At 37.6% G+C, this 15,134-nt stretch overlaps 1 protein-coding gene across 1 annotated transcript; it reads right to left on the reverse strand.

Annotated features, from left to right (window-relative positions):
- Nucleotides 1-783: 783 nt before the first annotated feature.
- Nucleotides 784-1,910, reverse strand: LOC127107001 (protein MAIN-LIKE 2-like). The gene is made up of 2 exons (XM_051044291.1): nucleotides 1,203-1,910; nucleotides 784-1,119 (listed from the first exon to the last, which is right to left on the reverse strand). Exons 1-2 carry the CDS (start codon nucleotides 1,889-1,891, stop codon nucleotides 996-998), a joined length of 813 nt encoding a protein of 270 aa, XP_050900248.1. The 5' UTR covers nucleotides 1,892-1,910; the 3' UTR covers nucleotides 784-995.
- Between the last annotated feature and the right edge of the window lie 13,224 nt (nucleotides 1,911-15,134).

Raw genomic sequence — 15,134 nt, forward strand, 5'->3', positions numbered from 1 at the left:
CCCTCTGCGCCCTCGAAGCTTTGTCTCGGTGGGACAAACTGACTACTGCTGGGTGCGCCCTCGAATTGTGGTCTTTGGTAGTTTAGGGTTGAATCGGGTTGGCCAAAGTGCAATGTTTGTTGTGGTGTGTAGTAGTCCTGTTGGTAGTCCTCTTGTATACCCGTGTCGGGGCTAGGTGGAGGACTGGAAGAGCTTGGGAAATTGTCGTGTTGGAAGTGTTGGGATTGGTGGAAGTATGGGGATTGATATTGTGGTAGGTGTTGGGACTGTTGATGGTGGTGGGAATGTTGAGTTTGTTGTTGGTAGTCTTCATGGTATTGGGATTGAGTTTGTGGTATGTATTGTTGATTTGGTTGGGGGGTGGACATGTGTTGTGGTTGTTGTTGTTGGTAATATGGTGGTGGTGGTTGTTGTTGGTAATAAGGAGGTGGTGGTTGTTGTTGGTAAAATGGTTGTGGTGGTTGTTGTTGGTAATAAGGTGGTGGTTGTTGTTGTTGGGAATACTGTGGTGGTTGTTGTTGTTGGAAATATGGCTGTTGCATCCGGGGATCGTCCAAATAGAACGGGTCAGACACAATCATTTCTGGATTGGTATTTGCTCTATACCATTCCACATATTCCCTTGTCGGCTTCATTTCGTTGGGCGCCACCGGAAATTGTAGAACATAGTGGGCACGGTCTTTCCACATTTTTCGAAAGTCCTTAGCAAATTCCTTCCAATTTTGGGCATACCACTGGTGGCTGACTTTTTTTAGATGCCAAGGTTCCTTGGACATTGGGGGGCCTGGGATGTCTTGATGCATTCCGAATTGAAGCTTGACACGGTCACTTTGGTGCATCTCCACAGTGGTGAACCGCATTATGGCCGTTTTTGCTGTCCAAACAGCTGCATCTTCGGGGTTGGGTTGATGTTCCAATCCCAAATATGGCCTCCAAATAAACTGCAAAGAAAAAAGTAAATATGTTATTTATCGAGAATGCATGACATTAAAAAATCAGTTAGAAGTTGAGTGATTTAGTGGTAATACATCCTGTGCTCGGAGACGATCCAACAGTTGACGATAAAATATAATTTTATTTTTGGGGGTAAGACTGTAATCCAGACCGGTTGTAATGAACCTAAACAAAAAAAGATAAATAATATTAGTTACAAATACGTATAGAATAAATATATACAAAATGAAATAAGATCATAAATTTACCTAGTTGCGTAGGGGAAGGAGTAGTCATTAGGATTTTCTGGGGCTAGCCTCGGCAATCTCCACCACCCCCATGTTTGAAGCAAAAAAGCACATCCGGAAAATGTACAGTGCTCATTTTGTGCATTTTTACACAAAGAGCTATATAGGAATGCTAACACTGCAGAACCCCAACTATATGTGCTTATTCTATCAATGTCCCCGAGCAAACTCAAGTACATAAAATTTATGCTATTTCCCGTCCCTTCGGGAAATAGCAAGTTCCCAAACAATAGCATAATGTAAACCCGGGTTTTTATGACTTTTTCTTGTTCGGAGGATTCCTCAGTCAAAGTTATGGAGTCGTGGTACAATTGTAGGCTAGATAATTTAATACCCTGACCCCTTGCTTTGGCAGACCCCTCACCCTCGACCAGATCTACCCCCAACATTTGAACACATATTTGGTTAGGCTGTTGAACATTTCCGGTGACAGGCTTACCATCTATTCTAAGACCTAAAAGCATGTACACGTCCTCTAATGTGACGGTACATTCACCAGTTGGTAGGTGAAAGGTGTGTGTCTCAGGTCTCCAACGTTCACACAGAGCCAAAATGAATTTGGCATCAATGGTGGCATTTACGACATGCATTACATGACCGAAACCCGCACGCTCTATGTAAGGTACGCACCATGGGTCTGGATAAGGCATTGGGTGTGAACGTTGACGAAATTTCTTGGGATCCTTTAAACGTGACAAGTGTGAGGCATGCGTGGGAATCTTGCAGAATAGGTGCAGACTACGTGGCAGTGTTGGCATGCATAGGTGCAGACTAGGTGGGAGTTGTCATGTCTTGGGGAAGACTTGGTGGAATCTGATGATGCAGAAACGTGACAAGTGTGAGGCATGCGTGGGAATCTTGCAGAATAGGTGCAGACTACGTGGCAGTGTTGGCATGCATAGGTGCAGACTAGGTGGGAGTGGTCATGTCTTGGGGAAGACTTGGTGGAATCTGATGATGCAGAAACGTGACAAGTGTGAGGCATGCGTGGGAATCTTGCAGAATAGGTGTCACACTGTACAGGTCAGATGAGAAGTTAAGTGTCACAGAGATAGTAGAATCCAATTTTAGCTTTGATATCCCCCAAAAATTTATTTAACGGTTGAAATTTGACTTTCAAATATTCATTATTGTGGTGTACGCGTGCACTTTCAAATATTTATCAAAAAGAAAAACAAATAATTATATTGTAATTAAATTATTTTATGTTTTATTACAACTTTAAATTGAATACTTCATTTAGTTACGCCATACTAATTGGCGTATATGTGTTATAAAAGTACAAAAAGTCCAAAACAACTGCATGGGAATCTCTGAGACTAAGCTCAGGCTAGGTGGATAGGTTGGCATACATTAGTACAGACTAGGTGGGAGTGTTGCATTCAAGGGTGTGACACGTGTAAGGCATGCGTGGGAATCTCTGAGACTTGGTGGTGAAGACTTGATGGGGAACAGGCATGCATGGTAAAACTTGACCACCAAGTCTTCACCACCAAGTCTCAGAGATTCCCACGCATGCCTTACACGTGTCACACCCTTGAATGCAACACTCCCACCTAGTCTGTACTAATGCATGCCAACCTATCCACCTAGCCTGAACTTAGTCTCAGAGATTCCCATGCATGCCTGTTGCCCATCAAGTCTTCACCACCAAGTCTCAGAGATTCCCACGCATGCCTTACACGTGTCAAGGGGGTGGTAAATTAAAAATGTTGGATAAATATATGGAGGGATTAAACTCCCCTCACTGATAAAGAGATTCTTAAAATCGTGTTAGTAGTTTCTTACAAATAAAGTAAAATAGTGATTATGTGTTTAAAATAATATTCAATCTTATTTACGCTTAATGCATGCCAACACTAGTCTGCACCAATGCATGCCAACACTACCACCTAGTCTGCACCTATTCTGCAAGATTCCCATGCATGCCTTCCACGTGTCACACACATATCTTCACAGCAATCTTCACACACATATCTTCACAGCAATCTTCAGTAAGATTCTTGCAGTATAAATATTCACACACATTTTCGCAAAGGTATTCACAATATCTTCACACCAATCTTCACAAAACCTTGACAATATCTTCACAAAACCTTCACAAAACCTTCACAAAACCTTCACAAAACCTTCACAATGTCTTCACAAAACATGTCATCTTCTTCACAATACAAAGTCAAAGCTCACGTCAACGGTGAGACTTATGAATGTGATATGTCTGGCTTCCTATTTAGAAACACCGAATGCACTCGGTTTTGTCTAAATAGAGGAGCTGACTTCTCTTATCTGAAAAGGAAGATTGAGTCCAAACTAAGACAACCCGTGTCCCAAATTTTTTATCAACAACCTTTTTTTTCAGAAAACAACTCTGTCAAGTTTTATAAGTCATTGATTCAAAATGACATGGAGACACAATACATGCTTCGTAACCATGAGTACTCTGGTTACGAATACATAGTGTTGTACATTGTGTTGGAACAACCTCAACCAACTCAGAATATTCAATCACAGGTTATTGATCCTGTGATTGATGACGAACAAGATGCTGAGCACCACGTTGAAGACGATGTGGTTGATGATGCTGAAGACGTGGTTGATGACTTGGTGAACCGTCATTCTGAAGACGAAGACCAACCTCAAATACCTATAGCGCAACGCTACTCACCTCCTGCGCACTTCACAACACTTAACTTGGGCGAGGATGAGCCCTCATCAGATATGTTCTACAACCCATACATGAGGTCTGATGAGGACTTAAAGAAGGGTGACCAATTTCGGACCAAGGAAGAGTGTCTGTTAGCAATAAAGAACTGGCACTTGAAAAATTGTGTTGACTTCGATGTTATCAAATCAAATCCGGAAAGATACGTTATTGTATGCAAAAATCTGGAGTGTGGATATAGGTTGATGGCATCGTACAAGAAGAAGCATAATGCGTGGGTGATAGGGTCCATATCTCAAGCTCACATTTGCGTCAACACCAACATGGCACAGGATCATCGCAAACTTAGCCATGACATGATCTACCATTCCATATTACCTCTAGTTGAGGCTGACCCGTCACTGAAGGTCAAAACAATTATCTCCCATTGTGTGGCTGTTTTCAAATATACACCGTCATACAGAAAGGCTTGGTTAGCGAAAACCAAGGCAATTGAACTGGTGTACGGTAACTGGGAGGAATCATACAAACAACTACCACGCTACCTGGCTGCACTACGATTGTATTCACCTGGGACGGTTACTATAATGGAGACCTTGCCTGCACAATCCCCTGACGGAACTCGTCTAGAAGGTAATGGAATTTTCCACAGACTTTTCTGGGCATTCCGTCCATGCATCATCAGGTTCACATTCTGCAAACCACTTGTCCAAGTCGATGGAACTTGGCTGTATGGGAAATACAAAGGATCGTTACTGATGGCGGTCGCACAAGATGGCAATTCAAATATTTTCCCAATAGCCTTTGCATTGGTGGAAGGAGAAACGGCTGCTGCATGGAGTTTCTTCCTTAAGAATCTTCGAACGCACGTGACTCCACAAGCTGGCATCTGCGTTATTTCTGACAGGCACGCCTCAATAGACAGTGCATACAATAATCCAGCAAATGGCTGGCATTACCCCCCGTCTACCCATGTTTACTGCATCAGGCATATTGCCCAAAATTTTATGCGGGAGTTCAAGGATAACTTCTTGAAGCAACATTTGATAAACGCGGGGTATGCCTTAAACCAACCTGGATTCCAATACTATCGCCGGGAAATAGTGTTGGCAAATTCTGATGCAGGGAGGTGGATCGATAATATCGACCGAGCGAAGTGGACTAGATCATATGACGATGGGGTGAGGTGGGGCCACATGACAACAAATCTTGTGGAATCAATGAACGGCGTGTTTAAGGGCATACGTAACCTCCCGGTAACCGCATTGGTGAGTGCGACGTATTTTCGGATGGCAACGTTGTTCGTAACAAGAGGCAGGCACTGGAATGAAGTGTTGCAGACGAGTCAGGTATATAGTGATGCCTGCATGAAGTTTATGAGGCAGGAATCTGCCAAAGCCAGCAGCCATCGGGTTACGGAATTCGACCGCCATGGCCACACTTTCAGTGTCAAGGAAACAATTGACCACAACCAAGGGCTGCCCAGACAAGAGTATAGGGTCCTAATACCAGACCGTTGGTGCGACTGTGGTCAATTTCAGGCGTATCGTATGCCTTGTTCCCATGTCATTGCAGCGTGTTCACACAGCCACTTCGATGCATTATCGCTAGTGTCTCCAATCTACAAAGTTGCAACATTGCTCAATGTATACGACAATCCCTTTCCGGTGGTAGCATTGGAGGCGTATTGGCCAGAGTATGACGGGGAAATTGTTTGGCACAACGAATCGATGCGGCGGAATAAAAGTGGTCGCCCAAATAGCAGGCGCATTAGAACTGAAATGGACGTCGCAGAGAAAATGCAGAGGAAGTGTAGCATATGTAGACAACTAGGGCATAATAAGAACAAATGTCCATATCGTGGATCTAGTTCCACAACTTAGTTTTCAATTTCATAAATCTGTGTACCAAAATCATTTTAAATTAAAGTTTACCTTTTATTCCAAATAGAAGATGACACTTGAACAACAAACACAAACATCTAACATTACAACACCAATTACTAAAACAAAAACAAATACTGGAACAAAAACAAGTACTAAAACAAGAACAAGTACTAGAACAATAACAAATACAACAACAACATGACAAACAACCATTAAAATCTAAGAAATTACAACAGTTAACACTATGTCGTCTGATCCATGCATCATTTGGATGCAATCAATGTCGCTTTCAACTTCAACCCACCAGCGTATCGTTTCTCCAGTTTCAAATGAGAACCTTGTTCTAAGCCTCTGAATCCTTCTGATGACTTCACTAGGTTGGTAATCTCCCTCTAACCAAGACATCAAGGACCTTTTTAGTTGGTCCAACGAACGGATGTTCCAAAATTTCATCTCCATTGGGGGTTTCAAAGGCGAGAAAATAACATGCCCATCCCTTTTTAAGATTACTGGTTCAGGATCCGGGCGCCTTGATGATGTTCGCTGCCATGACGACGGTCTTGGGGATGCCATGAACTCAACTTGATACAGAAGGTGGTAGGAAACAGTGGTGAAGAAAATGCAAGGAAATAACACTTTATTTATAGGAAAAGATCTGGGTTGTACACCAGTCTACCTAACCCTAATTCTCCCAAAAATTTATAAATAATATTATTTACTTATAATTAAATTAATATATATATAAATTAATATATATATATATATATATATATATATATATATATCTTGTAAATAAATATTTATATATATTAATTAAATGTGTATAATATTAATTGTTTATAAATTAAATTAATATATATATATATATTTATATATAAATTAATATATATATAAATTAATATATATATATCTTGTAATAATTTTATTTATATATAAGTGTTAATATAAATTAATATATTTATAAAAAAAATATATTTATCAAATATCTAATATTTAAAAAGAAAAATTTTAAAAAAATTAATAAAACATTTAAAAAAAAAAAAAAAAAAAAAAAAAAAAAAAAAGGGATTGGGCATAGGCGCCACCCCTAGTGGCGACTTGCCCTACCCATTAAGGGTAGGCGCCAACTAGGGTGGCGCCTATGTACACAATTAGGGCAAATTTTGCCCATTTGTGTAATTTTTTTGAAAAAATGGTTAATTTTGAAATTTTTTTTAAAATTTTGGATATTTAAAAAAAAAATTCCCTGTTTGCATCTTTGTGTGTGCAACACAAGCTTGAGTAATGCTAAGCTACAACATGAAGTTTCACACTCAATTTGATTTATTATTGGCTTGAATGACTCGTTTGATATGGTTCGCTCTCATGTTTTGTTGATGAATCATTTACCGAACATCAACAAGATTTTTTCTCTGGTGATCCAACATGAACGATAAATCAAAGTCTTGATTTTTGATGAATCCAAGATTCTCATTAATATTGTTGATTACAAGAAGTGTCAGGGTAAAGGGCGTGGCAATGGTTTCTCATTCTTTGGAAATAAGAAAGTGTGCACACATTATGGGGAAAATGGGCACATAGTTGACACATGTTATAAGAAGCATGGCGTTCCTTCCCACTTTGGAAAAGGAAATGTTGCAGCTAATGATTCTTCACTTGAAGAGAAAGATGATGATAGAATAGAGATATTGTAGGCCGTTATTTGTGTATTAGTATATATAGGGATTCTATTGTTAGGATTCAGCGTGACAATATCATTACAAAAACTTCAAAAACTCAGTACCCAGATAAGAGTGAGAAACAAGTCAGTGAGAAAACATATGCAATCCTACACGTCATTCTTTACATATTTAAGAAAAGTCTTTTTTCTTGCTTTTCACATTACTTTTTAGCAACTTACTTGTCTTTTATCTTGCATTTTTACAAGAATCTCGACAGCGTCAAAATTCCTTGTTTTCCTTTACAAGTTTGTTTTTATTTCCTTACAAAGTTAGAATATATTCGACATTTACAACAACAATCAAACACTATGTTAAGAATTTATGCTCATATGTCGTAGAATTCATTAGTCGGTCATGTAAGTAACTTTTCTAAAAGACTAACAATTGTTTACCAAAAATAGGGGTAAACAATAATATCATTAGTTATATTTTATAAATCAATTCTCAACATTAAATGCTTTTGAATTAAATTAAAGGGTATACTTGAAACACAAGCATTAATTAGTATAAAAGTTATTGACTTTTGCTTATAATAGTGTAGAATAAATAAAATTATTTTTTTCTTATAATAATGATCAAAGGAATGATATAATATATTTATAATACTGTGCCATTCTTCTTCAAGCTAAAGTTGCTAAACTTTAAGTTTGTTACAAATTAGCCTTGAAAATACGAGATCAAACCATACCAACTAATAAGATAACCAACGAAAAGAGAAACATATAAGAAGAATCATACTATAGAGAAGAAACAACCAAAAAAAGGATAAGCTACAAATGAAGCCGAAGAGACGAACTAATAGAGAGAGGGACCAGACAAAATCAAGTAGAAGAATAAGCTTCCAAAGAGAAGTAATGAAATAAAATAACTATTGTAGAAAAACAACCAAATAGAATAAATAAAAGAGAAAAGCAACCAAAAAGAATAAACAATATGGAAAAGAGTAACCAAACAGAATAAATATTATGGAGACGACTAACCAAATAGAAGAACGAATAGAGAAAGAAGCAATTAAATAATGAACGGAGAAAAGAAATTAAACAGCCAACAATAAGAGAAGTAATTAATCATAAGAATCAATAAGGAAAGGAGTAACCAAACAGAAAAGCCGAGAGAGAGATAGATAGATAGAGAGAGAGAGAGAGAGAGAGAGAGAGAGAGAGAGAGAGAGATGAATCAATAGGGATATGAGTAATCAAATAGAAGAATCAATATTATTAGCAAACCAACAGAATAACCAATAAGGTGGGGAATAACCAAGCAAAATAACAAAACTAATATAACCAAGAAAAATCAGACCAGACTAAATCAATTAAAATAAAAAAGAATCATTCCAAACTAAATCAAATCAATTTGAACGAAATCATATCAAATCCAATTAACCGAACAAAATTAAATCAAATCAAACGTAACTAAATCACAACAAAGAGAAAGGAAAATGAATGTTATATTGTACAAGAGAAATTCCTGAACCAACATGGAGAGGAGAAATAAATGGTATACATGATCAATATCTAGTCCAACAAAGAGAGAATCTACCATTTCCATATACGATCAAGTATTGATCTTCAATCATACAAAGTGGTAGACAACGTATCAATGAGAATTTATCGACTCAATAAAATAATCTTTTTCTTTAATAAAACATATCTTTATAAAATATCAAAACAATGCACATTCCGAAACATTTGAAAACTCAATAGTAGAAGTGATTATTTGTTTAAGGAGGATATAAATAAACTCTAGATATCATGTTGAATTTTTCATTATAAATTAAAAGAGAAAAAAATATATTATTGTTAATAACTATTTACTTGAAAAAAAATATTAATTTCTATTTTATGGAGGTATATGAATCCAATCATAAATATAATAATAATAATAATAATAATAATAATAATAATAATAATAATAAATAATATTAAATTTGATATTAAGTGATACTTTAAAATAATTTAAATTATATAAAAGATATTATAAAGTATTTATAATATTCTATTAACTTTTACGTCATCTAGTTTACAATTTTAAAAATAAATTTGATACATATTTTTTATCATGCGATATTAGTGAAGACAATAAACAAAGTTTGTTTTGTTTTAATAAAAGTTTATTTTTCAAAATAATCATGTTTTTCAAAGTTTTCACACTATTTTCCAAAATACACATGTTCCAGACAAAAAAAATCAAAGTAGAGCAAAGCCAATTGAATTAGCGCATGTATTGAACAAATTAGAAGGTAGGCCAATTGAATTAGCGCTTCGAATAGGCCAATCCAATCCAATTGGTACCTATATTTGATGTGCAAATGAGGCGCCAATTCATCTGCGTCTATGTATTTCTTTTTTCAAATTAAAGTATTTAATTATTTAAAAAGTTGAATAAACACTAATAATTTTAAATTTAAATCATATTACATACAAGAATATTTTTTACACTAAAGATAACGAACCGTTTGATCATTCATGTCATTGGTTCCACGCCCCTAAGGTACCTTTCTCGTATAGGTCTTTATTGATTCACCTATTGAGGTGTTTGATACGAGGTCCCTGGAGAATCACAATCACCCTCACCATATTCTCTAATAATTTTTGTAATTCTACGTAGTCTTGTATCTGCATTAACGTGCTGCCATGATCAAATTTGTTTATCATGTCATTGTAGTTAGGTTGTATTATTCGGATTGATCGGGTTACTGGTGATCTGCTTTGTCGATTAAATGGTGACGTTGGTGTGAATTCTTTGTTAGATATGTGAAGAAATAGTTATGGTGTTTGGTACCCATATATTGGTTGGATGTTTTGGTGTTGTGATGTTTGAGTATTTTCACTATGGTAGGAAGTGTTGGTGTTATATGTTTTTTGGATGTTTTGGTTATGGTAGAAGAATGTGTTATGTTTGTTGGGTGTTTTGATAATAATCATGTTGGTTGTGGTGGTATTGGGTATGCTCTTGGTTTTGTTGTTGGTCATGTAGCGTGTATTGGTTAAGATTTGGGTGTCTGTGAGTTAGTCATTTTGTTGGTTGTGGTTTTGTCATGTTTTGCATGTATGCAACTGCACAATCCAATTGAATTGGTGGTGATGTATATATTTTATAGATAGCGCCAAGGCATTTTTCTCTAAAATAATATGCCAAGACATTTCGCCTATTGTTAGAAAACTCATCATTGAAGCTGAGTATAATAATCTCCCATATTATTTCACGATATAATTATACTCTCTCGTATAGGAAAGCATGGATTACAAGGAAAAAGGCTATTGAACAAGTATATAAAAATTGGGAGGATCCCTACAAAGAAATTCCATAATATTTTATGGCACTTAAGACATATGCTCTCAGAATTATTACAATTATAAAGATACTACTGACATACACACATGATGGAACTTGTGTTAATGAAAATATAATATTCCATCGACTCTTTTGGGAATTTCAACCATGCATCAAATGTTTTGTGTTCTACTAACCTATTATTCAAATTGGTGGAACATGGTTGTACGAGAAATACAAAATACAAGGGAATATTACTCATGACAATGGCACAAGACGACAATAATAATGTCTTTCTCATTTCCTTCATTCTAGTTGAAGGTGTGATTGATGGTATTTGGAGTTTCTTTCTCAAGAATATTAGAACACGCGTTCCTCCATAACCTAACCTTTATTTTATTTCAGACAGACATGCATCTATTGAGAGTGCATACAATAATCCTGATAATGGTTGACAAAATCCTCCTTCTACTCGTGTCTGTTGCATTAGACATATTGCACAGAACTTCAGGCAAGAAGTAAAAGACAAGAGCCTTCGGAAAAAAGTTGGGAATGTAGGGTATTCTTTAAATCAACCATCATTCAAACACTACCACTAGGAAATTAGATTTTCATATGAAGATGAATTAAGGTAGGTCGATAATATTTCAGTGGATAAGTGGAATTGGCATTTGACGAGGGTCAACGATTGGTCCATGTAGCGGGGTATCCGTTACCATTAGAGATATTGACTAAATCCAAGGTAAATCATACAAGTCGAGTCGCCACCGCACTTCTATTTATCCAAAGGAATGGTTAGAAAGTAAAACAAAAACCTAAAAGTTTTATCGAATCAAAAACTAGTAAATATGTCAGAGATCTGGGTAAGGGGGTTGGTTATGCAATGGGAAGGTGTTAGGCACCCAAAGCATCCTAGGTACTCCTAGGGAGCCCTTTTCACATTTGTTGCAAAGGTTGTTGTTTTTGTGAAAATTTATTTGTGCAAACATGATTGAAGGGATGAGAAAAGCGTGTATGTTTATCTAATGTACTACTTACTAAAAGAAGGGTCAAAAGAAAATGACTCGCACGGATGTCGCATCCACTGCATACGTATCTCATCTGAATAGGAGAATCAGAGTCTTCGTAGCTCGGCTACCTATGGGTTAAAGAGGAGTGTGCTCGCTAAGACATCGCGTCTTATGCCTGCGTATCTCATCTGGGATGAAAATCAGAGCAAAACGTAGTTCGACCACCTACGAGGTAAGGGTTGTGTTTTGGGGTGAACGACGTTACTACGCAATCTACCGGATGCTCGACCTTTGGAGACTTACTCGCCTGTAGTAGAAGGAGATAACGTGTTCTTAGGAGAAGAAAAATCAATGAGTTTGGGGTGTTTAGGGATGCTCATGCAAAAGGGCAGTCCTGGATGAAGGAACCGCGCTACCTTAAATGACATGCCACGAGAGGCTATATGAAACCTAAGAAATCGGTAACATGCGGGAAAAGTAAAGGGATCGAGAGATCTACCATACGGATAAAGATCCGAAATAACAGCAATTAGATAAATAAGAAACCCAAAGACTCTTCCAAGCTAAACACCATCAAAGAAAGTGAGTTAGTACAGGTAATCGGAATAAACCTCCAGGTGGTATCCCACAAATAAAGTGGAACACCAGGCAAGCCATCTCTGCAAGAGTCATATGAGCCCTCACAAAAAAAAACTCAATAAACAGGTTAGAGAAATAAGATAGGGTAATCAAGAGTTGCCCCCAAATCAAAATGTAACCACATGAATCATGCCATTAAAATTCATAAAAAGCTCACAAAAAGCAACCAAGGGTAGGAGGCCTAAACCTCTTGTCAAACACATGCATCAAAAGGGTATCAAATTCACCCATAATACCTCATACGTTCAGGGCATTCAAATGAAAAGCATAAAGTAATGGGAATAAGGCAAACCTGACTGGAGAGATCGAATGAAATTGAATTGTCCGGTTGGGTTTGCAAAGCAATCTGAGGGTTTATATTAGAAGGAATTGGTTCTTTGCCGATGAGTTCCCTTCAGTCTCTGGAGGTTGCTCTGAACTCTGTTAGCTCTTCTCTCAGTATCTTTTTCCTTGCCAGGGTAATAGGAATGGAATCCTTTTTGTTTCACTGAAACTCTGAATTTATAACCTGATTATTGTGGACCTGTGGGCTCAAATGAGAGAGGCCCAAGTCCAAATTTTTTCTGTTATATTTTATTTATTTATTTATTTATTATTTTATTTTTTTTAAACACGTGGGCTTCGCCTAGCGAGCATGCCAGTTCATGAACAAACTTTTGCTCCTTCACGATTAACGTTTTGACTGACGAATAGACCCCATTTGAACCTGTTGGAAGTATCTCAAGCCATTCCCTTGTGTTGACTGATCATCTAAATAGAACACACAAAGTGTCTTGGATGATACTCAAGCTTCAAACAAAAGATGTTAGTGACACATTTTTGTGCTTTTGGTTAGTAAACAAAAGTAAGAGAAACAGTGATGTATAATTCAAGCATGCTTGGTGATCTCAAACCAATCACAAGGAGTCCCACCCAAAGGCAAAGGGAACCAAGATGCTAAAGATCCTTGAGGTAAAGCAAATGCAATGTTATGATGCCATGAGGGATCTTAGGGTCAAATTTGGGGTCTTACAGATGCCCCTATTTAAGGTCATTCTAGCCGGAGAAGTGAAGGTTAAAATCTTCGTCTCGACGGGGTAGAATGGGCTTAAATAATAACAAAGAGACGAATTTTGGTCCCTAAGAGACCTCATGATGCAAATGTAGGTATAAAAAATGGTAGCACTCTGTGGAGATATGTGTCCACAAAAGCAAAGAAATCAGAAGCCACTGATAATCCATATGAGCAATTCACTCCATGGGACCAAGACCCTGGGGACTCTCCTGGGGATAGAAAAGGGATAAAAATGCGTGAGCAGGTCACAACTCAAAGCGTGGGGAACAGAATTCCAAAGGGAAAAGATCCAATGGAAAGACTCAAGCTGACTCAAAGATGCATGTATTGGGGAATATGCCAATACAGCAAAAACTATCCACAACGGATACTTCGGATAAAATCCGAATGAAAACAATCCACTAAGGGACTTCGCTGGGGATGTCTAAAAAGACTCTCCTGGGGAAGCAGCGGGACGAGGTATTACCGGTTACTGGGTAATAAGCTCAAGGAGACATGTGATCTGAACACCAGGTATGAGGGTGAGAGATACAACATGCTCAGGAAGAGATGAATATCCAAGACCGGCATAAGGGTGAGAGATATCAAAACTTCAAAACGTCTGAGGAAAACCTAAAAGGTATACTTCAACTCAGGGATTCTGACTCCACAGGGGACAAAAAGTCATAATAGGGAGCAGAGAGGAAGGAACACCAGGGATACCAGTTACTGGGCATATAATAGGTGACCAACCAAGGCGTGAATTGGGGAATATTCCCAAAACACTCATCATCCAAAGAGGGCTAAAAGCAAACTCGATTACAGGATGGATATTCGACTCCACAAAGGGGACACGAATCTTACTCAACTAGGGAAGAACAAAAGGCTTCAGACCTGAGAGTGCATGAGATATACTATCTATTACCGTCAGAACGTAGATAATATACTCGCATGGACGATCATCCACAACCGGTTACTGGGTTAATAAAGGATAAATCGACCGAAAAGAAAAAGCATCGGGATACCGAAACTAGGTATATAATGATGACCAATTCAGGGGAGAAACAATCGTTACCAACTGTAATACCCCAAAATTTACCCTTCATTTTTTATGGAAGCATACGCATTACACCTCATGCATGCATTCATTTTTAGGTCATTTAGCATTTGCATTTCATCATGGCAATCGGAATCGGATCCAAGAAGCTTGAACATCATCCAGGACACTTTGTGGGCTCTATTTAGATGATCAGTCAACACAAGGGAAAGACTTGAGTTACTTCCAATAGGGGTCTATTCGTCAGTCAAAACGTTAATCTTGAAGGAGCAAAGGTTTGTTCATGAGCTGTCATGCTCACTAGGCGAAGCCCACGTGTTTTGAAAAAAAAACGAAAAACGAAATAAATAAATAAATAAATAAATAAATAAAAGAAAAAATCTTGGACTTGGACCTCTCTCATTTGAGCCCACAGGTCCACAAAAATCAGGTTATAAATTCAGAGTTTCAGTGAAACAAAATTTCATTCTATTCCTATTACCCTGGCTGGAGGAAAAAGATAGTGAGAGAAGAGCTAACAGAGTTCAGAGCAACCTCCAGAGACTGAAGGGAACTCATCTGCAAAGAACCAATTCCCTCTCATATAAACCCTAAGAGTGCTTTGCAAATCCA

Source organism: Lathyrus oleraceus, chromosome 7 (genome assembly GCF_024323335.1).
Source record: "Lathyrus oleraceus cultivar Zhongwan6 chromosome 7, CAAS_Psat_ZW6_1.0, whole genome shotgun sequence".
Taxonomy (NCBI): domain Eukaryota; kingdom Viridiplantae; phylum Streptophyta; class Magnoliopsida; order Fabales; family Fabaceae; genus Lathyrus; species Lathyrus oleraceus.

Excerpts from the sequence above, each read along its gene's own strand:
- LOC127107001 (XM_051044291.1), bottom strand. The coding sequence starts at position 1,891 with ATGCCTTATCCAGACCCATGGTGCGTACCTTACATAGAGCGTGCGGGT. Across the intron at positions 1,120-1,202 it reads TCCTTCCCCTACGCAACTAG|GTTCATTACAACCGGTCTGG; the intron begins GTAAATTTATGA and ends TTTTTTGTTTAG.